The 20,579-nt window shown below is 54.4% G+C and overlaps 7 protein-coding genes across 7 annotated transcripts; 4 read left to right on the plus strand and 3 right to left on the minus strand.

The window, feature by feature from the left end:
* Positions 1-570: 570 nt before the first annotated feature.
* AMO1 (Nucleoporin AMO1) lies at positions 571-2,873 on the plus strand (the record flags this gene model as incomplete). Its single annotated transcript, XM_036641044.1, has 4 exons — positions 571-616; positions 718-816; positions 870-1,066; positions 1,116-2,873. The coding sequence occupies 4 exons, from the start codon at positions 571-573 to the stop codon at positions 2,871-2,873; spliced, it is 2,100 nt and encodes a 699-aa protein (XP_036493610.1).
* Positions 2,874-3,330: 457 nt separating this feature from the next.
* rps20 (40S ribosomal protein S20) lies at positions 3,331-3,754 on the minus strand (the record flags this gene model as incomplete). The annotated part of the gene is made up of 2 exons (XM_036641045.1): positions 3,331-3,415; positions 3,492-3,754. The coding sequence occupies 2 exons, from the start codon at positions 3,752-3,754 to the stop codon at positions 3,331-3,333; spliced, it is 348 nt and encodes a 115-aa protein (XP_036493280.1).
* A 464-nt stretch (positions 3,755-4,218) lies between these two features.
* On the plus strand, positions 4,219-6,277 carry ASCC2 (Activating signal cointegrator 1 complex subunit 2; the record flags this gene model as incomplete). Its single annotated transcript, XM_036641046.1, has 2 exons — positions 4,219-5,384; positions 5,431-6,277. The coding sequence occupies 2 exons, from the start codon at positions 4,219-4,221 to the stop codon at positions 6,275-6,277; spliced, it is 2,013 nt and encodes a 670-aa protein (XP_036493279.1).
* A 44-nt stretch (positions 6,278-6,321) lies between these two features.
* Positions 6,322-9,004, minus strand: CGCS363_v009198 (uncharacterized protein; the record flags this gene model as incomplete). Its single annotated transcript, XM_036641047.1, has 2 exons — positions 6,322-7,994; positions 8,038-9,004. 2 exons carry the CDS (start codon positions 9,002-9,004, stop codon positions 6,322-6,324), a joined length of 2,640 nt encoding a protein of 879 aa, XP_036493387.1.
* A 731-nt stretch (positions 9,005-9,735) lies between these two features.
* CGCS363_v009199 (Cytochrome b561, DM13 and DOMON domain-containing protein) lies at positions 9,736-10,287 on the minus strand (the record flags this gene model as incomplete). The annotated part of the gene is made up of 1 exon (XM_036641048.1): positions 9,736-10,287. One exon carries the CDS (start codon positions 10,285-10,287, stop codon positions 9,736-9,738), a length of 552 nt encoding a protein of 183 aa, XP_036493386.1.
* Positions 10,288-11,448: 1,161 nt separating this feature from the next.
* Nox1-0 (NADPH oxidase 1) lies at positions 11,449-13,144 on the plus strand (the record flags this gene model as incomplete). Its single annotated transcript, XM_036641049.1, has 2 exons — positions 11,449-11,575; positions 11,634-13,144. The coding sequence occupies 2 exons, from the start codon at positions 11,449-11,451 to the stop codon at positions 13,142-13,144; spliced, it is 1,638 nt and encodes a 545-aa protein (XP_036493572.1).
* Positions 13,145-15,426: 2,282 nt separating this feature from the next.
* Positions 15,427-19,262, plus strand: CGCS363_v009201 (Vegetative incompatibility protein HET-E-1; the record flags this gene model as incomplete). Its single annotated transcript, XM_036641050.1, has 4 exons — positions 15,427-16,802; positions 16,852-17,276; positions 18,219-19,204; positions 19,254-19,262. The coding sequence occupies 4 exons, from the start codon at positions 15,427-15,429 to the stop codon at positions 19,260-19,262; spliced, it is 2,796 nt and encodes a 931-aa protein (XP_036492844.1).
* Positions 19,263-20,579: the final 1,317 nt, after the last annotated feature.

Raw genomic sequence — 20,579 nt, forward strand, 5'->3', positions numbered from 1 at the left:
ACAAGAGAGTGCCTTCAAGGCTTTCATCAGGTAGTCTGAAGTCGTAAACACTCGGATTCTGTATAGCGGTAAGACGATTCGTAAGTGACTGAAATTTACTCTGGAGTTTTTTTTTTTGATACTATTGACCTTGCCAATGGGCAAGGAGGCGTGGTGATCAAGATGCCTTGGAGCAGACGTCGACGGATTCATACGCCAAGTCGGACGAGTCGATCTCGAAGGCCGGGCCGGATAGCGGACGGCGGGGGGAATTAGCACAATTGTCGCATAAGTGCATCAAAGTGTTATGCACGTAATATGCAGCTCACCGGTACCTATGCACAGCACAAGCGTGTCGGAGCTCTCTCATTGGCCCGGTCGAACGCGCTAGAGCCAGCCGCGAACAAGGCTGCGAAAGGCTGAAAACAATTCTTTCGACGCCCAATCCACGCGATCGGGTGACCGTTGACAGCATTTTTGCCCATCATTTTTGGTCCAATTTCATTTAGACGTCCCTCAATCCCAGCGAAATGACATAGCCGCTGCCAAAACGCACCGAAAAGCGCAGCAGATTCGATCGCGATACCCAAAATGGTGGTCTGCAAGTTCTACGAGCAGGGGAACTGCAGGTATGGAAGTACGTCGCGCATCCCCGGTCGCATCGATCGGCCAGCCAAAACAAACCCAACCATGGGCCAAACACGTGCAGAGCCAGCACGCTGACATTGGCGAACCCAGATAATTGTCGATTCGAACATCCCCGAGGCCAGTCGAACAACCGGTTTGCAGCTTTTGGCGGGAACTCCGGAGGGGGGTTCAATCGCGGCGGAAATGACAGTTCGTGCATCATTCTTACCCAAAGGCGACACTACATACTCACAGTCGCGCAGCCCTACCGTACATGCTATCGAAGGAAACGATCGAGAAGGACCTGACCTCTGAACAACCGCAATGGATCCTGTCAGCGTACGGACCGGGAAGGGACGCCCCGGAGCAGCTGTTCGGCGGACCGATGCGCGAGCAGAGCTTTGAGGAGATGAGACTTCACCATGTCATGGCGACGGCCTCGGGCAACCCACAACAAGCGGTAGGAACCACGATTCGTGTCTCGCCGGCGGGCGGCTGACAATAGGCAGCTCAATCAAGCGCAAGAGCTGTACCAGCAAGCACAGCAGCAGATGAAGACCGCGGTCGGAAATCTGGACGGCGCGATCCAATTCCTCATCTCTGCCGAGCAGAAACACCCGAATCGAGTCGATATCTGCAAACAAGGAACGTTACCAGGCGGAACGACGGGAGAGTTTGCGGTTGGCAAGAGGGCAACCGGTTCGCTCGGCCAGGCGAACCCCTTCGGGTCTGGGGCATCTTCCGGAGCGTCCGCGAATCCTTTCTCTTCTGGTGGTCAACAATCATCAGCTTTCGGCAGCGGACCTTCGACGACAGGTAGTGCCTTTGGTCAAGCATCCGCTCTTGGGCAGAAGCCCAACCCGTTTGGTGGTGGAGCCGCCGCACCTGCCTTTGGCCAGCCTTCGCAACCGACATCAGCTTTCGGCCAAGCATCCTCAACACCGGCATTCGGTCAACCCTCTCAGCCAACGTCAGCCTTTGGCAGCGGCGCGCAGAGCTCAACCCCAGCATTTGGCCAGCCGTCGCAGCCTTCATCGGCTTTTGGACAGCCTAGTGCTCTCGGTGGAGGGACGTCAGCGTTTGGTCAAGCATCAGCGCTTGGTCAGAAGCCAAATCCGTTTGGAAGTGGTGGTGCTTTTGGACAGCCTGCCCAGTCTAGCGGGACAACTACCAGCGCGTTCGGTCAACCTTCACAGCCTGCCGCATCTGGTAGCGCATTCGGTCAACCGTCACAGCCTGGGGCTTCCGGCAGCGCATTCGGCCAACCTTCACAGCCTGGGGCTTCCGGCAGCGCATTCGGCCAACCTTCACAGCCTGGGGCTTCCGGCAGCGCGTTCGGACAACCATCCGCGCTTGGAGGTGGGGGAAGCGCCTTTGGCCAGGCAAGCGCACTGGGGCAGAAAGCGAATCCTTTCGGAGGCGGCGGCGCGTTTGGTAGTGCCAGTGGGAGTACTACCAATGCCAGTCCGTTTGGACAGGCGGCGGCGAACACCAATAACGCGAGCAGCCCTTTCGGACAACCGGCGCAGAATGCGACTCAAAATGCGAGTCCTTTTGGGGCACCATCGCAGCCAACGCAAAGCGCGTTTGGCCAGCCATCTCAGCCCGGAGCGGCGGCCAGTCCCTTTGGTCAACCGTCCCAAACCTCTCAACCGGCGGCTGCCAACCCGTTCGGACAACCATCGCAGACGCCGGCGGCTTCTAACCCATTTGGCGCGAAACAAGATGCGCCAGCAAGTGGCGGCATGGACGCACAGCCAACTCAACCAACGAGCGCCTTTGGTCAACCTTCTCAACCACAAGCAGCCGCCAATCCCTTCGGACAAGCCAAGCCTGCCTTCGGTCAGCCAACTGGACTTGGGGGAGCAGCGCAGGCAAACCCATTTGGTACACAGCCCGCTGCTCCAGCTGCACAACAACAAGCAGCATCTGCAAGCGGGCCATACCCTCCGGGTAGCTCTAAGCAGCATCCTCCCGTGTCAAGCTACAGTTCGAAGGGAATGGACGGGAGGCTATCAATGTTCAAGGGCAAACCTGTCGTGTACCAGAATAATCTTCCCGGGGTGCGCGCGTTAGACGGAGGGTGGAAGCGAGTCTGGTTCCCCGACGGGCCGCCGAATTACAACAAGGACACGGAGCTTCCTGACGAGGCATATGATGAAAAGTCGAAGTCGCAGTGGCAGGCTTTCACTCAGAAGGGCCAGTTTGAAGGGGGACTCATGCCCGAGTTGCCTCCAAAGAGGGAGTTTTGCCTTTGGGATATTTAACTTGGCCAACAGGATGCCAAGATCGGCAGGAAAGGAACGCGTGCCGCCTTGTACTTTCCATGCAAAGGAACCAGCATTGCAGGGCGTTATATCAATACCATAGGATAATCATAAAAAGTTAGTGGATAGAGAGGTATTTGACCGGGCGTTTAAACACCGGCAGCACTGCACCCGTCTCCAGGCATTGCCTGGGACCCGGACCGCGCCGATAGAATCACGGCCTTGCACGGCAACACCACACATCACAGCGATACTCAAATTGGGGTCATTGTTTTATTTGGGTGGTATCTAGACCTCCAAACTCGGCCCGCCGCAGCCGTCTGGCGCAAGAGCCTTTCGGCATCCTCACGCACAGCGGCGCAGCATTCCCAAGCCAAAGCCCATACTGTTCGTCCCTCTTACAACAAGTCCCTTCTCGGTCCCGATCCGCGGCGTGTTCCTTTTTTAGGAGGAAAACTTAGGCGGCGATGGTGACCTCGACCTCGACACCAGCCTCGATGTTGACGATGATCTGCTTGACGATCTCGGTGGGGGCGTTGAGGCTGAAATGGGGTCAGCAAAAGAATTCCTCACTTCCAAAATGGGACGCGCGCGCTCGCGCAGGGGAAAAAAACGTACTCAATGAGGCGCTTGTGGATGCGCATCTCGAAGCAGTCCCAGGTCTTGGAACCCTCACCGCAAGGGGTCTTGCGGGTGGTGATCTTGAGGGTCTTGGTGGGCAGGCGGACGGGGCCGGAGACGCGGAGGTCCTTGGACTTGGCGCGCTCGATGAGCTCGGCAGAGACCTTCTCGAGGGACTGGACCTTGCGGGAGGAGAGGGTGATGCGGATCTTGTGCGTCTTGGGCGCCTCGCCGAAGTCCTTGTCCTTGTTGTAAGACATTTTTGCGGGATTGAACGGTTGGTTCTGGGGGTTGGTTGATTGAGGAGGATTGGGCGAGAATGGTCCTTCACGACTCGAACGTTGGTTGCGGCAAAGTGATGAAGGCTGGTTGGGCTCGAAAAGAAGCTTGAAGGAGAGGCTGCGAAAATTGAGATCGCGAACTTTTTCGTGGGGGAAAGTTGTAGGGCTTTACCGAAAAGGCGCTAGGCCTATTTGGGAGTAGCGCGAGGTGGGATGTGTACGTACTGACTGGACCCACTTCCGCATCAAGCTCCAGCCGGGAAGCTGGCACCGTGGGGTCTTGCATCGACCATGAATCATCCGGCGAACGACATGACAGCTCAGCTAAGCCGCATGCAATAAGATACACGACGACCGCTCTCGCGCAGAGCACCTCTCTTACCCTCCCTCCCTCCCTCCCTACAATCAACAATCTCCGCCAACAGCGAGGAACGAACACCAAAATGGCGACTCTCCCACCTTTCGCCCCGTTCCCCTCATCCACATGGCGCTCTCATCTCACCCCGCAGGACTGGAATGCCCTCATCGACGCCTGGACGACGCTCTCACAGGCATACCTCGCCCAGACCGACGCTCAACTTTCAAAAGCAGTCTCGAAAGACGACTCCCTCCCAGCCTTCCTCTCGACGTTTATCACAGAGGTCGCAGAGGCCAGCCCAGCCGCGACAATAGGCTCATCCCCGCCAGCAAAGGTGCTTCTCAGAACGGCGTTCACCCTCACAGCCCGCCTTCTCACGCTCTCATCGCCCCCGCCGATACCTCTCACGACACCCACCTTTCTCGCCAGCTTCAGCAAGCTCTTCCGGAAAAATGCGCCATCTGTCCTCACGAAAGCATGGAAGGCGCACGCCGCGGCCTTTGAGACGTCGCTTGCGGGTTTGAAGAAGTCGCTCACGCAGTCCCTGGAAGCAGGGATGAAGGCCGACCTCAAATCGCTCGAGAGCAGGCTGGCCGGGCTGAACCACCTGCTGCACGCATCCCCTGACGCGGCGGCGTTCTTCCTCGCCGGGTCAGATTTCTCAGACGGTCTGGTGTCTGCATTCAAAATCACGAACCCGCCATTGCGAAAGGTTCTCATCACAACGATGTACCTATGTCTCATCGGGCTCAAAGAGGGCGAGACGCCGCGGTTCGGCATGCTCGCCGACGTTCTCTTCTCCCTCAAGTCCGCGGCGGAGACGCATAAGGCCGGACCGCTCAACGTCAACGACTCCCTTGTCGCGGAGCTAGTAACAGTCACACCGGTACTGAAGCAGCTGCTCAAGCGGGCGGAGGAAAAGGGTGCGGCGTCGACGGCGCTAAAGACGAGGATCTCAGCGCTGGAAGGGTTCAAGAAGCCTGGTGGGGGTTTCATGAGGCCCAAGAGGCTCGTGAAGAGGAAGGTCGACAAGGGCAAGGGGGTCGTTGACGCGGGGGATGTGCAGGCCGAGTTGCATATTCACAGGCAAAGCCAGATCGCGCTCATCCAAGACCTGTTCCCCGATTTGGGGTCCGCGTTTGTGTCGAAGCTATTTGATGAGTTTGGAGATGACACGGAGGTTGTCACGTCGCATCTGTTGGAGGATGATCTGCCGCCACATCTCAGAGACTTGAACCGTGGCGAGCAACTGTATGTGCCATTTTCCTCACTCTACGGACCTACTAACACAAGACAGATCACCCAAGATCGAGCGGCGCTTCAGCCACGACATCGCACCTCGACCCACACCACCACAACTCCCCCAACGCCACAACGTCTTCGACGACGACGAACTAGACCGACTAGACCTAGACGTCTCCAAACTCCACTTCGGCAAGCGAAACCCCGAAAAGACAGCCGACGACGTGCTCAAAGACCGCTCCACCGCGCCCAACAAGGCCGCCATCCTCTCGGCCCTCGCGGCCTTCGACTCGGACGACGACGAGCGCGACGACACCTACGACGCAGACGACGTCGGCGGCACCGTCGACGCCGGCGCCAATGAGGAGGCCGACGGGCAGAACGATGCCAGCGAGGAGACGCTGTTCAAGGCGTTCCAGGCGGATCCGACTGTGTTTGACCGCCAGGCTGCGACGCGGAGGGGACAGCCGAGGGCGAGGCTGAGAGAGGAGACGGGCATGACGGATGAGGCTATTGAGGGGTGGGCGGTTATGCTCGCGAGGAACCCGGCGCAGAAGAGGAGGTTGGAGGCGAAGTACAGCGGCGCCGCGGCGTTTACCGGCGCGCAGACGGAGTTGCGGTCCACGGCGTGGAGGGCCAGTCCTGCGGGATCTGGTGCCGAGGAGTCGGAGCAGGATGGAGCCGGCGGCTCGTCAAGAGGTGGGAGAGGTGGGCGCGGCCGTGGTGGTGGTCGGGGTCGTGGCAGAGGCGGCGGGCGTGGAGGAAATGTGGCAGGTCCGACTGGAGACAAGGACACGGAGGCAGCGCGGAGGAGGAAGGAAGCCAGCAAGGGCTCCAGAGCGAATCACAACCGTCGCGACCAGCGCGCGAGGAAGATGGGACGAGGGGGGCTGCCTGGATAAGGGGCTATTGGCAACAGAGCTACAGCTAATGTACAGAACCACGGCTAATGTAATCTTTGCCTCTTGGCACCCGGGACCGAACCGCGCGGCATCACTGCAGCTGACCGTTTGCCGGTGGCCGTTGATGTGAAGACCTCGTCGTCATACAGATCCTCCGCGCTGAGCGTTAGGGCGTACGGGCTCTTGACGTCTACGATACTGGGCGTCCCTGGCTGCGGGGTGAAGCCGAAGGTATGGACTGCGGCGGGAGATATGCTGCTGGAGAACGATGACCCGACTTCCTCGACCCCAGTGTGCCGGGACCAGAGAACGTGGTCCTGTGGCGTCGCAAGCTCTGACGTGCCGCCGAGCGAGGGTAGTTCGCCGTGGTCGCTCTGGAGTCGGCCGATCATGGAGCGGAGCGATTCGCGTGAGCTGCGTCTGCTGTCGAGGTAGGTGCGCAGGTCGTAGCACTGTCGGCAGCTCGGGTAGACTGGGTAGCAGTCCGACTCGTCCCGGTACTGCGGCAGTTGGGGCCGGCCTTGCTGGTCGCACCGTTCTTGGATATCGTCGAAGAGGTCGCTGACAGGGGTGAAGTAGGTCACGCGGGGGCCGGCCCCGAAGTACTTGTTCCGTCCCCAGAGTTGGCCCACAAGGGCGTTGGTGTCTGCGTCGACTACTGCGGCACCGCTGTCGCCTTCAACGCCGATGCCGCCGCGAATCCATGCTTCCTCGTCATCGTCCGGGTCTTCGATGAACCATTCGCGTGTAGCCTTGCCTGTAACGTTGTCCTCTCCCCTGACGTAGGCGGGTACCTCGCAGACTTGTCCACGCTGTTGCCCGGATGTTCGGCCCGTGCATAAAACTGACCCGCCTGGCACAATGGCCGAAGTGGTCTTGATGGGTATTTCTTTCAGGAGGGGCATTGTCTCTGAGGGGAACCGGCGAAGAATATTGGCTTGCTTGGTCTTTGCAGCGATCAGGATCCAGTCCGTCACGATCAAAGGCTGTTCTTTCCCGCAGTCTTCCCAAAAAGGGTCATGGGAGATGCGGGTTGTCTTGAGGTCGATCCCTGATGTTGCCGTCAGTTTACCGATGGTGAAGTCTTTGGATTCGTCCATGGTATCGTGGCGTTCCTCGATGCAGCGGGATCGGTCGCTCGGTGAAGGGTGTTGCACGCTGACTTCGCTTAGGTGTTGGTACGCGTCGACGAAGGGATGGAAGTTGGCCAGCCAGTAGTTTCCTCCGCCGATGACTAGACACGGCCCCAGAGTTGAGGTACTCTCCTCGAAGGCGTCTGTCCCTGCGATGCCGATGCTGTCGCCCATACATGGGTCCTTGAAGTAATATGGGTTCCGGGCCATGCAGATGTCGTCCGGCATGTCCTTGCTCAACCCTCTGGCCCAGACTAGGCGTTCCACGTCGCCGATGGAGAATTCGAAAGATATTGTAGGGCGGTAGATCTCAGGCAGAAGATCTTTCACGTGGGCTGTGATGATAATCCGTCGTGCTCGTGATGGTTGCTTCTTAGTCATTATACAGACGCGACGGGAGCCGGGAGTCTTGCCGCGGGTGACGCTGACGACGTGGTTCGGGCCGCACCACTTTGGGAGGAACTCGACCAGAAAGGGTAGAACGCCATGCTCCCAAACCATTGGAAAGCTGGCGCTCTCGATTAGGCGGGAGATTACCGCTCGTGACGAGTCACTGGGACTATCGGCCGCGCGAGGTGCTTGTCCTACGAAGGTCAGACGAGCGTCTTGGGTGTCGGCGTTACGTACCGTTCTGCCTTTTATGCTTCTTTTCCACAGCTGCTCGCAGCTGTTCTCGACATTTCTTCTTGGCGATCGTGACGGACAGGCTTTGCCTAGTCGCCTTGTCCTCCATGGCATCCTTTGGATTTGGAGCCGTGTTGGTGGATGGTTGTTCGGCGGACTTTTCAACGGTCATGACAGGTACCATCGGCTTCGGGACTGACTCGACGGCCTTCCCATTGCCTTCATTGGCGTCAGGATGTGCACATCTGATGTGGCACTCCAAGATTCTCTTGCTCTGGAAGGAGCTCTCGGTACATCCTGGCGCAGGGCAGACGAGAAGGTGCTCTAACTTGACGTGCCAGGTCAATCCTTCCTTGGAGGAGAACGCCGGCTGCTCGCAGCCTCCCCAGTTGCAAATGTGTGTGTGGACCGCTTTGAAGTGGCTCTTTAGCTCCTGCTCCCGGTCGAAAGCCTCATCGCAGTGCGGGCCGAGACAGACGAATCGGCTTTCGGCACGCTCTACTGTCCGCTCAGCAGGCGATGGAACGCGGGATTGCGAAGCTGACGTTGGAGCCGGCCACTCAAATGGAAGCTCAGTCTGGGATGGAGACAGCCCGGAGCCTGCCGATGATGGCTGGGAAGTGGATGAGGACGAGTAGGTGACGCTGCTCACGGTGCTCAACGCCGGCGGAGGTGCCTGAGCAGAAGCAGGCTGGAACATGTCAAGTCCTGGTTGGCTGTCTGTAGGCAAACTTTTGATAAAGCTTTGGTCGAGATGCCCGAGTCCCTGGCTCTGGGACCAGGCATTGTCTCCATAGATGGCTGGTCCGCCGTACAGCTGCGTATTAACGAAGGGCTCGTCCGTAGGCGGCCAATAAGGCGGCAGCGAGGCGGGTATTGGCACCGCAGGAAAGGGCGGGCCTTGGTGGATGTGTTTACGGATCTTGTATGGCCGCTCACCGAGAGGAGCTTGGCGCCTGGATTGGGACATGGTGAGATTTGGGAGAGGTCAGCCGGCGTGTAAGCCAGGCTGGATGCTGTGATGAATCGTTCTTACTCCCGCTGGCGAATCGATTGGCAGGCAGAATATGGTTAATTGAAGGAGAGAGCCCGAGATTTGAGGTGTTGCCGGGAGGGCAAGAAGTTGAGAACGGCGGGGGAGGATGACGGGAGGAGCTGGGCGGCGGCGGGGAGGGTGGGAAGGTGGTGGTGCGGCACAGCTAGTCTGGTTGCCTGATGACGGGTATACAGTGCCTTGACTCCAATCTCTGCACAGTGTAATGTGAGGCGGGATTATGGGCACGCACAGTAGGAACAATCATTCCTACCCATTCAATACATATCTTGCAATCCCGGCGGCCTCATCCAGGGTCAGCATCCCACGAACCATGCGAACCATGACTACTGTGGCCCGCTTCAGATCTATCGACGTTAGATTTCCGGTTTTGTTCATTGCCGAGTTTTTGATTCCACTGGCGAGCATCTTGGCGGGTTGCTTTTACGAATCTCTCCAATTTCGACTGTCGATAGGCAATTCGCAACGGAGGAGCTGAGCGATTGGGAGATTCAGAAAACCACGATCATTCAACTACTATATGTACATGCTGCCCTTCCTCTAACCCTGATAAATCCATCGTAAAGATCATCTTGTCGCAAATTGTCTACCCAGCCAGTCTGAAAACATGGCGACACTGTTGTCGTGGCAATCACGACTTGTGCCACCTAAATCATCCAGGCGGCAAACGAGACAACTCCGACAGTGACAACTGCCAAGCGTCCCATAGATCCAGACAGGCTGGTGGCCCCAGAAGTCGAGCTCGAGCCGCTGCCGCCGGAGGACGAAGACCCGGACCCGGACCCGGACGAAGCCTTCAGAGTCGCCTGCCCAAAGTCGGCCGAGAGCCGCTCGCACCACAGCCCGACAGTGGAGAAATCAGCCGGCGTCTTCCCAGCATCGAGCTTAATGGTGAGCGTGTTGGTGGACGCCGCCTTGGTGACCTGCTCGTTGGAGATGCGGAAGCCGTTCTTGATGACATCGTCGGTGGCACCCCACCAGTACAGCGCCGGCGCCGAGGCATCCTTGAGGGTGTAGTCGCTGATCATGAGAGTTGAGGCGTCAATGACGGTCACTGTGCCGCCGAGGCCGCCGTCGAGAGAGGAGAGCTTGCCGGACCACCCAATCTTCTGGGTCATGGTGTCGTTGCCCTGGCCGGAGACGAGGGCAGTGAAAACGGCAAGGCCAGTGAGGAGGACTGAAGTGCTTTGGCTGAACATTGTTCTGAGTAAAATGTGGTTGAAACTAATTGTGAAGAAAGCGTGAAGTTGCTAGAATGTTTTGTTGTGAGTGTGTTGTGAGTGTGTTCTGAGTGTGTTCTGAGTGATGAATTGTTGCAATTACCTATCGAGGCGGGCACGTACGGAGCTTATATACCGAAAAGACTTGGACTTCTTTGGAATCAATTCGATCTTCTTTGTGACAGGACCCTCAAATCCAAGCATCCATGAATGTTGATGTGTAATCGGGCCAAATCCTTTGCAACTTTGACTCTTGCCTAATTAGGAAATTCTGATGATTTGTGGTGATGCGCTAGCAGCAGGTACCCGAGCTTAAGCTTAAAGTGCGCGGTGGCTTGCGTCCTTCAAGTCCAAACGGCGCACGTCCATCTTCGCCTTGCGCGTGACTGACATGATGAAAACCGACAGAGATCAGGTTGTCGCGAAGAAGTATCGACGAAACTGAAGAAGAAGACCCGTAATAGTCGTTTATGTAGGGGTGGATTCCATAGTAGAGTTTTTGCCTTAGCTTTGTGACTTTACTCGAGTGATAATAAGATGCGCCTTTAAACTCTCTAACTGGATTGAAAAGCCGTAGGCCTTGGTCTCTGATGATTGCAAAACAGAGACTCTTGTACGCCAATGGAACTCTCCAGTACGGGGCCCCTGGGCAAGGCAGATTCCATGCCAAATATCTTGATTATGATATCAGACGCTGAGGCTGTATTTCCTAAACCTTCGAATCAAAGTACCTAAGACTAGTAAATGAATTCAGTGCACTACTTAGAAGCAAGCCATATTGTGTTACGTCCAGGCTTCTGTCGCCGCGGGGCGCTGCAGACGATGCTCCAAACCCAAACGCGCCTCCCTGACACTAACTGTGTTGGGAAAGTTTGATCCATCATCACGCCCAACAGCACTCTTTGGAAGTTTTGATCCCTCATCACCAGCCACATGTCAAAGCCATCATTCAGCTTGCGGATTACAAGTGCCTGCAGCTGAAGACCCAACATAATACATAAGCATAAGAATAACCACGACCTCAGGATATCGGAACATCATCTTGACCCATTATACATGTTGCATTGAACTCACCAATTGTCTCACTATTCTGATTTTGAGTAAACTCATTATTTGCGATAGCATCACTAGTCGCTCAACATGGAAAAACCTATCATCCAAGATCAATACCTGGCAGCGAGGGCCTACTTTCTATGTGTCATTGGGATTCTTTTCCTCGAGAGCATCGTCCGGCTTCCTGCGCGGTTTCGCAGCTTGACACATCGCGGTAAGCCTTTCTAGCTGTATGAAAGACATGTTACACATATACTGACATCCATGTCCAGGCCGCCCATTCATCAAAGCATCATCGTCAGGCCACACACGCTTAGGTGTAGCTCTGCACAAGCTGTTGACTCTCCCATCGCCCATCCCCATCCTCACCAACCACCATGCCGCCAATTTCCTAAGATTCGCCGTTCTTCTCGGCCTCAACATCTTATTCGGAGTAAACGACAACGAGTTCACCACCGACTTCAAACTCTACGGGTGGCTCGCAATCGCCAACGGCGGCATTGCGCTCCTCCTCGCCGCACGGACAAACCTCTTCTCTATCGTCGCCCAGATCCCATCCCCGGTTCTTCTCGTCTACCACCGCTGGATTGGCGTCGCCACCATGGTCCACGCAACCATCCACTTCGCCCTGAACACCCAGCACTACATCGCTACTGACCAACTTGCTGACTCGTTCTCCAACTTGCGCATCCAAGTCGGCGCCATGGCATGGGCGTCCCTCGTCCTCATCTCCCTCACCTCGGTCCCCATTATACGCCGCCGATTCTTCGAGGTATTTTACTACTCCCACGCCCTCTTCTTCCTCTTCGTTGTCGGCGCCCTCATCCACGCCACCAAAGGTCCTGAGTTTCTCCTACCCGGGCTTTTGCTCTGGGGTTGCGACCGCTTCCTCCGATTCTACTACAACTTCCGCTCGATAAACACAACCGCTGTGCAGCATCACCACGGAGACGTCGTCAAGATCAAGTTCGAAGGGATGAAGCCGCGGCATCCGGGCCAAATCACCTGGGTCCAGATCCCAAGCGTATCGTTCCTCAACTGGCACCCCTTCACCATCGCGTCTGCACCCAGCGATGAGGGTGCGACGCTGGCGATCAGAGGGCTGGGCGGGTACACGAGGAAAGTCCAGCGTATCGTCCCGGGTGATGGAGAGACGAGCAGCGAGGACGTGACCACGTGTCAAGGCATGGAACCGAAAATGGGAAAGCTTCGCATACGACTGGATGGACCGTACGGCGTCGGCCGAGTCTGTTGGGGCGAGCAGCCGCTCACAGTTCTCGCTGCCGGCGGCATTGGCATCACTCCCGGCATCAGCATTGCGACTCATCTCATCAAGCGAGCAGCATCTGCCGATGCCTATGCTCTGCAAGGGAAGTCGTGGCATATTCACATGTTATGGGCCGTCAAAGACGTCGAGAGCATTGAGTGGTTCGGCGACGAGTTGAGAAGTCTTGCTTCGTTGGCTGCCGATCCTGGTGTGCCTGCGACTCTGAATATTTCGATTTACGTAACAGGCAGAGGAGCTGCACGGGTGGATGATGGGGAGGACGGACACGCAATGGCTGGCCGACCCAATCAACATGACATTCCGGGAGAGTTGAGGCAAGGCCGTCCGGATGTGTTGGGATGGTTAGAAGGCGTGAGGAGAATGCATCCTTGTCTGGACGCAGCCGTCAACGTTTGTGGTCCTAATCAACTCATTCGGGATGTTAGGATCGCAGCGTCTAAGGTCAGTTCTACGAAGAGCACTTTTTACGTTGAAGAGGAAGTGTTCGAGTTCTAGTCGTTGTCAACGGCGGGAGATGTGAGGAGCCCATGAGTGGGTCACCAGTTAGTCACGGAAGTGAAAGAACGGTACAGCATTGATTTCAAGCCAAACACCGGTAGAAATCTTTATAAACAAACTGAGATTTTAATCAAGACTCTATCTGCTATATCAAAAAATGTAATGGCCGAGTGCCCATAGCTTAGTTGGGGCAGCTGACAGTGTTGCCGCTAATGGTGCAAGTCTGGCCAAGCTTCTGATGGCAACTTCCGGAGGTGCACTGTCTGATGTCGTTGCCCTCGGCACAAGCTCCGAGCTGAATGCAGGTGGCGGCCTATAGAACACGTTAGTTATTGACAATGATCTGGGCTTGGTCTAAATACTTACGGATGCCGGAACTGCAAGGGCAGCGGCGAAGGTGAAGACGATCTTGAGGAACTGCATTTTGACAGATTTTCTTATACTGGCTAAGGGATGGCTGTAGAGAGTGAACTATTGATATGGTGTATCGGCAAGATAGGGTTGAGTGATGATGATATACGGATAAGTCGTTGCGGGGACATCCTCTTTATACCCAAACCTCCCAACGTTAAAGGATGGCAACATCGGGGTTCAAAGGTATAGATAGTTCAACCTCGGCAAATGGTGTCAGGATGCCTAAGGCTAAGCAGTCTGCACACTTTCTTGCAAACCATGAGTCTCCGATATCTGTCAATAAACCTGGCGGCCAATTACAAACTCTAAACGGCGACATGAGCCACTGCATTCCCGGGAACACCGATATCTAGGGGGTCTAAGGAAGAACTTTGATCGGGGCCTGAGCACTCATTGTAGGCTTGCAAGAAAGCTGCGGGATTTACGGTCAAGACTATGACCCCGATTTGATATGATCTCTCTGCCAAATAGGTAAGTCACCGTATTTGCCTTCTCGGGATCCCAGAGCCCCTTCAACTTACTCGGACGTTCGGTCTCGGTTACCCATGCCAGGGTCCAGGGAGTTCATCTGAAGCCCACATTAGATTGAAATAGACTTTGTGTCACCAGGCGATAGTTGCCTTAAAGAAGAGAAGAGGGTGATGTTGAAATAAGACACCGGTGGGGTCCCCGCCGACCGCGTTGTCCGCGCGGGTTCCGGAAATTTGGGTCGGCTCGAGCATCCGTGGAGGCCGTGGGAGCCCTGGATCCCGTGGAGGGATCTCCCATGAATCGCGGATCTGCATATCCGGTGTCGTCTATTCTGAGAATTATATGAACAATTTGGAGGTTTGACGTCTCAGTTCGTCTCAATTGAATCAGGTTGTCCTTGGTTGGGTGTCCGGGCTAGACTGAACTGGTGCCTACAAGGGCCTAGGGCTGAAACCATTGCCCTTCCTGCGTGCTTTTGGCAAGCCTGATGCCCTCTAAAGCTGCAAGCTTCTACGAAAAGCAGTTTCATGAGTCATTTTGGCCTTGTGTGATACTGAGAAGTAAGCAAAAACAATTAGAGCCAGACTGCGAGAATTGCAGCACAGGACATAATTGAGAGTCACAAGCACAACGCAAATGCCAGAACTATCAAAAGACGAAGAGCTGCAGCACAAGAACGTAAAATAAGAATATCAAATTACGACTGAATGAAAATTTGGATCCACAAACTCGATAAATGAAGACACTAGCAGGCGTTGCGGTGAAAAGTGGCAGAGACTGATGAGAATAGTACCCTGTGTATGAAGTTCATCAACATAGATTTTTTGATTCCTAGAAAAAAACTAACACATCTCTATCCGAGCCAGAGAGTGACAACGCAGACTCCGTTGCTGCCTGTTAAAAGATGACCACGTATTTCATCGAGCAAGGCGACAACCGACAGGCAATTAACCACCTTCAGCGGCAAGGTTCACGGCGAAAGCATATCATCCAAACTGTTCAATGTTGTGTAATTCCACATCCATTCGTGATATCGACTTTTGAGATTGAGAGGCATTTGTCAAAGCTGCACTACTTGACACCCTGGCGGTCTGCAAGGCCAAGTACGCGAATGAGACATTGTCGCGTTAATTGGCCGCGTATCACAGGAGGAGCGGGGGAAGGTACACCACGTCACACACGCATGCAGTCAGCACATCACGCAGAGCGATGATTGCTCGAGAAGAATTTGCCGAATAGGCATCAAGGCTCCGATCCCCCTCACAAAAACAAGTCGATGTTGAAAATTTCCCTCGCCGGACTCCAGTCAACATCATACAACATAGACCCCTGCGCCATAGCGCTTTTTCTTAGGAAAGCTCGTCATCTGGAGCCGGCCAGAATCTGTGACTACCATGGAGCCAACTGAAGTCGTTGACAGCCTTCGTGGGCTTGTGGCCGTCGCCGACAATGCATTCCGAAGCACATACGATTTTGCGAAGGACAAGATTGACCCGTTCATGGACATCAAGAGGCGTGACGAAATCCGCCGCGTTGCAACCGAGATCCAAGACCTGGCTGGATTACTGCATCGACTCACTTTGGTGGCTTCCACCTTTGACGAAGATCACGATCAGGTTCTTGATGATGTTTATGGCCTCCGCTCGCCGAAGCTACCGCAACAGCTATTCTCTTGCCGACAGACACTGATGAAACTCGAGGCAAGCTTGAGCCGTAGGAAGCTTACCTACGATGTCATAAAACGGGAGGAAGATCTCAAACCACGAGCAAAGCTGAGATGGCCCTTCACGACAGCGTGGACCGTTGACCTGATACAAGAAATTGGTCAACACAAAGAGGCTGTTACTAGGGCTCTCTCCTCCAACTCCATGAACGAGCTGCTGCAAAGCTTTTCTAAAGGGAAAGATCGACATTCTCCAAATCGCAGAGAAGTCATCAGAAGATACGTGATGGGCCGTTGCAGGTTCTCAAAGGAGAACTCCACCGTGACGTCGTTCTTCGCAAGGGTTGACCATCTTGAAGTCCTCACGCGGACTGTCAGCAAACGAACCCACTGGACAGAGTATGAGTTGCTGGAACATGAACCCATCCGATGCTGGATAGACCACGGTAATTCCAGCGACAAAAGCTCCCATCTTTGGATCACAGGCGGCCCTGGAGCCGGGAAGACGACTTTTGCCGCCACACTCATCGAAACCGCGATCCATACACACTATTCTGATCAAGCCACCGCGGTAATCTTTGCCTTCTGTCGATTCTCAGACCCACGATCCTACGAATGCTTTTATTTCCTCAGCACTCTTCTTGCCCAGATTGCCGTACAGCACCCATCGGCAATGACTATACTCGGGAAATACTACTCCGAGTTGCGAACTCGAAGACTAGTCGAAATACCGACTATAGAAAGAATGAAGACAGTCTTCTTCGCTATGACGAAAGTGTTTCGGCAGGTCCTATGTGTCGTTGATGGGGTGGATGAGTGCTCTGGCGAGGGCGATAACGTCACGCAATTGATGGCTTCATTAGCATCAGAATCTGGCAACGTCAGATTAGCCATGGTGTCGCGTTATCGGCAAAGAATAGAGACCACTCTCAAAGGCAGCTTTGGCGAATCGCTTTGTTGCAAGGAATTTGAGCCCGACAGACACCAGCTGGAAGTGTTCGCCGCCACAGAGATTGAGAAGATGGCCATGGGGGCGAATTCAGTCTTCCACAACTTGCGACTGAAAGACAATGTCATTCAGAGCCTCGGTCCTGTTAAAAACCCAAAGTAGGTGATGTAACCTTAAGCTGTCGGAGAGTGTAAACTGACCAAACAGAAGCTTCCGGTTTGCATCTTGCTCCATCGAGTATATCGCACGATACGCCACGACGGAAAATTTGCACGAGATGTCGAAGACACTTCCGCAAAATCTGGAAGGGATATACAAGCTGACCCTCCAGCGCTTCAACGAACAACCGGCTTCAACCAAAGCTCTGATTCAATCTGCTCTTCAGTTGACCGCGTTCTCGGACCCTCCACTCACGAGCCATGAGCTTTGCCAGGCGCTATCGGTGGCAAGCATACCCGGGCTGGATGCCGATGAGTTGGAATACCCTGAAGTCGATGAAAATGAGATCATGGATGCATGTGGCATCTTTCTGACCAAGTCAACTCGCGGAGAAGAGTTCGGGCTGGCACACAATACGGTCAAAGAGTTTCTGGAACACATAGACCCCACTGATCCAGAGTTCGCGGGATACCGTTTGTCGAAATGTCGAAGTTGGCGCCTCCTCGGTATATGTGCGCTTCGTTTCTTGTGTCTCAATCATTTCTCACGGCTTCCTAAAAGATTGAACTCTGAAGACAGATTTTTGTCCAACAGGCGGAGGCGGCTACCGTTTTATCGATATGCGGCTTTGGTTTGGCCCCGACTAGCAGACGAGCTTTGGGACGACGAGGAGTTCAGACAACAAGCTATGGAACTTTGCAACCCCGCGCAAACCTCGAACTTCAAAGCATGGTCCTTAGAAGTCTGTCACTTCTACCGCCTTGGAGGCTCCTGGAATGGCTGGGTCAACGATCGGTTCAAAGACAAGCCTTGGAGTGTGGGTACTCACTATTGGCCAGACGAGTGGTATAGCAGCAGTGATTCCTTGTGCTCTGAATCCACGGAAGCATGTACAGGACCGTCCGGGTCTCATTGGGGCACATCAAAATCCTCGGCATCATCAGAATCCTCGGGGTCAGAGGAACCCTCTAGATTAGAGGAATCCTCATCATCAGAATCCTCGGGATCATCAGCGTCCTCGGGATCAGAGGAAATTATCGAAGCCCTTAAATCAAGATCTTGGCTCTGGAGACAGAGGGAACATCCAGACTGGAAGTGGCAAGAAGGCCAGACGAGACGTTTGGCTCATTTCATTCGACGCGGCGACTTCACACCGTTACATATGGCCTGCCTTTTAGGGTTGAACCGTCTTTGTGATACTCTGCTTGCGAATCAGTCTGATGTGCACCGAATGAGTCGGATAGGCTCACCATTGCAATGCGCTCTCGGCGGCCCTTTCCTGATTGCGTGCCACGATCTATCTACCAGAAAGACGTGCAGAACATGGGACAGGATCTCTGCAGTGGAGAAGCCTTCGATAGAGCTCTTGCAGACGTTGATCGAAGCAGGAGCTGATTGCACAAGACCTCTTCCAGCCCAGTATTCGTGGAACTCCATGGGCGCTCTGGGGCTGAAGTCGTCTGAGTGGGCAGGGAACTATCGAATCTTTGCCGCGATGGTCAAGGGTGGTGCTCAAATGCACGACGACGCCATCCACACATTTCGATTACGGTGTCGGGAGTGGACGAAGTACAAAAAGGAGCAAGCAAGATTAGATGTGGCTACCATCTTGGAGATTCTTGGAGACATGGTTTTGCAGGGAGAGGCAGAAGCTTCAGCATATCTTACAGCATTCCGACATGTTGTCGCAGACATGCATGATATCGATGTACCACTGCCTGCTCTTGAGGCTGTGACGGATGACATGCTTGTCGAGAGGATGAAAAAGGCTATTGAGAGCGACTCCTTGAGCGCCTTGAAGGAAACCGGTCAAACACCACGAGGTCAACTGCTACTTCAGGACGACACGCTGGACGGCCTTCTTGACCACGCTATGTCAAATCTGGCCGCCAACTGCTTAAGCTTTCTGCTCGATCGCTTCTCTGGATCCGAAAGTGAGAATGTCAAAATGGCAAGACTGCTGCTCAGATGTACGAAGAATGAGTTCGAGGACGTCCTGGTGAGCCTTTTGAAACATGGATCCAAGGCAACAACCACCGATAGAGAGGGTCGCAACATCTGGCACCTATCAACCGGGCGTAAGTCTGGAAGAATTCTTCAGGTGCTGATGTCGACGCATGTCGGAAAGGAAGATCGCGAAATAGCGTTGCATGCACTTGATAACATCAATGGGCGGACGCCACTGGCCAACGCCCTCTTTACAGGTCATCCGGATTATCATGAAGCCAGCATCATCCTCAAACACTGTCAGGCAAGTAAAGACATGTTACAGAGCGCTCGCCCCTCGGTAAATGCCATCATCGCAGGCATCGAGTCCTCCAAAACCCTGCAAGAACTTCATAACCGCGGCGTTCTACCGGTTCCAGGCGATGAGACGCCTCTGCATGATCTACAGCCGAACGTGCATATAGATGCCGTCAAGCAGCTTCTGGCTATCTATTCCTACCAAGATTCTCTAAAGTGGAAGAGCCCCGTCGGCTGTTACCTATCCTCAAGCTCATTTTCTACCTACAAAGAGGACGTTCTCGGACTTCTCATTTCCACAGAGCTACCTCTTTCATTAGGCCCACACCAGCGGAGCATATGGTCGATGGTTATCGACCATCTGATAGAAGTCTTGTCTAAGCCTCCGCCGTCAGGAGTTCAGTGGGCGTCGGCTTTAGTCGATATCTTAGTCGACACGGGTTGCTTGGCGAATCACGAGACAGTGTCTGGGATCTCTGCGCTCAGGGAAGTGAAAACCCTTCTCAGTTGCGATGTCCCCGAAAGCCCGAGAATCAAATCCGAACTTGTCATGATATTGGATAATATCTTTGGCTCTGTGATCGACGCAACGACAGATCACTCAGATCTGATGGGAACGGGGCTAGACCTACAGCTTCTTCACTGGGCTGTTGTTCACGACTCTGTCTACCTAGTGGGCCGTCTTCTTTCACTCGGTGTGGACGTTCATGCCAGAACCGGCTCAAGGGGAAACTCTTTCAATGCGCTTGAGCTCATTTGCACCCATGGACGTAGCCAATCCTCCGACAGGATATTGAAAAAGATACTTCAGAGGACAGACAAAGCTCGAATTGACGATCTCCACCGTTACGAGACAGGGGAGGAGCTCGTTGGCTTATTGCATCTTCACGGAAGCACCAAACCTAGACCGTTCTCTCCACGAACACCAACATTCGAATTTTGTTTGCCTGCTAGAAGGAATCGTGTTAATCCAAGACTACCTGGAAGCGTGGTTCACCTGCTTGAAACGGGGGGTTTTTCTCGCTTTCGAAAGCCGAGCAATACGCGAAGAGTCACAATTCTGCGATCGCTACTGGACGAAGGATGTAATCCAAACACCTTAAGTCAGCCAGGCAACAGATCGCCATTGCTCATCCACATAATGGCTGGAAACCTTGACAGCGCAAGGATTCTCTTGAGACGAGGAGGCGCACTAAGTCTAAGTACCAGCGACGCCTACGGGTGGACTCCAGTCGCATGGGCTTGCGCCTACGGGTGGACCTCTTTCTTAGAAGAAATGGTTACTATGGCCGGCAATCAACGACTGTGGGATTTCGAAGTGACCGTGTGTCTTACATGTTGGGACTACGGCTCCAGCTCCTACAATTACACACAGGCGAAAGCCTTACATATTGCGACAATAGGCTCGGCAGAGACGGTAGCCTATCTTCTCAATCAGGAGTACGCGATTGATCTTGATATCACTACATCGGATGGGACGACTGCGCTACACATAGCCACACTTCTTGGACAACATGATTCGATCACCCTTC

The sequence above is a fragment of the Colletotrichum siamense genome, assembly GCF_013390195.1.
Source record: "Colletotrichum siamense strain Cg363 chromosome Unknown KSG_Cg363_contig06, whole genome shotgun sequence".
Taxonomy (NCBI): Eukaryota; Fungi; Ascomycota; class Sordariomycetes; order Glomerellales; family Glomerellaceae; genus Colletotrichum; species Colletotrichum siamense.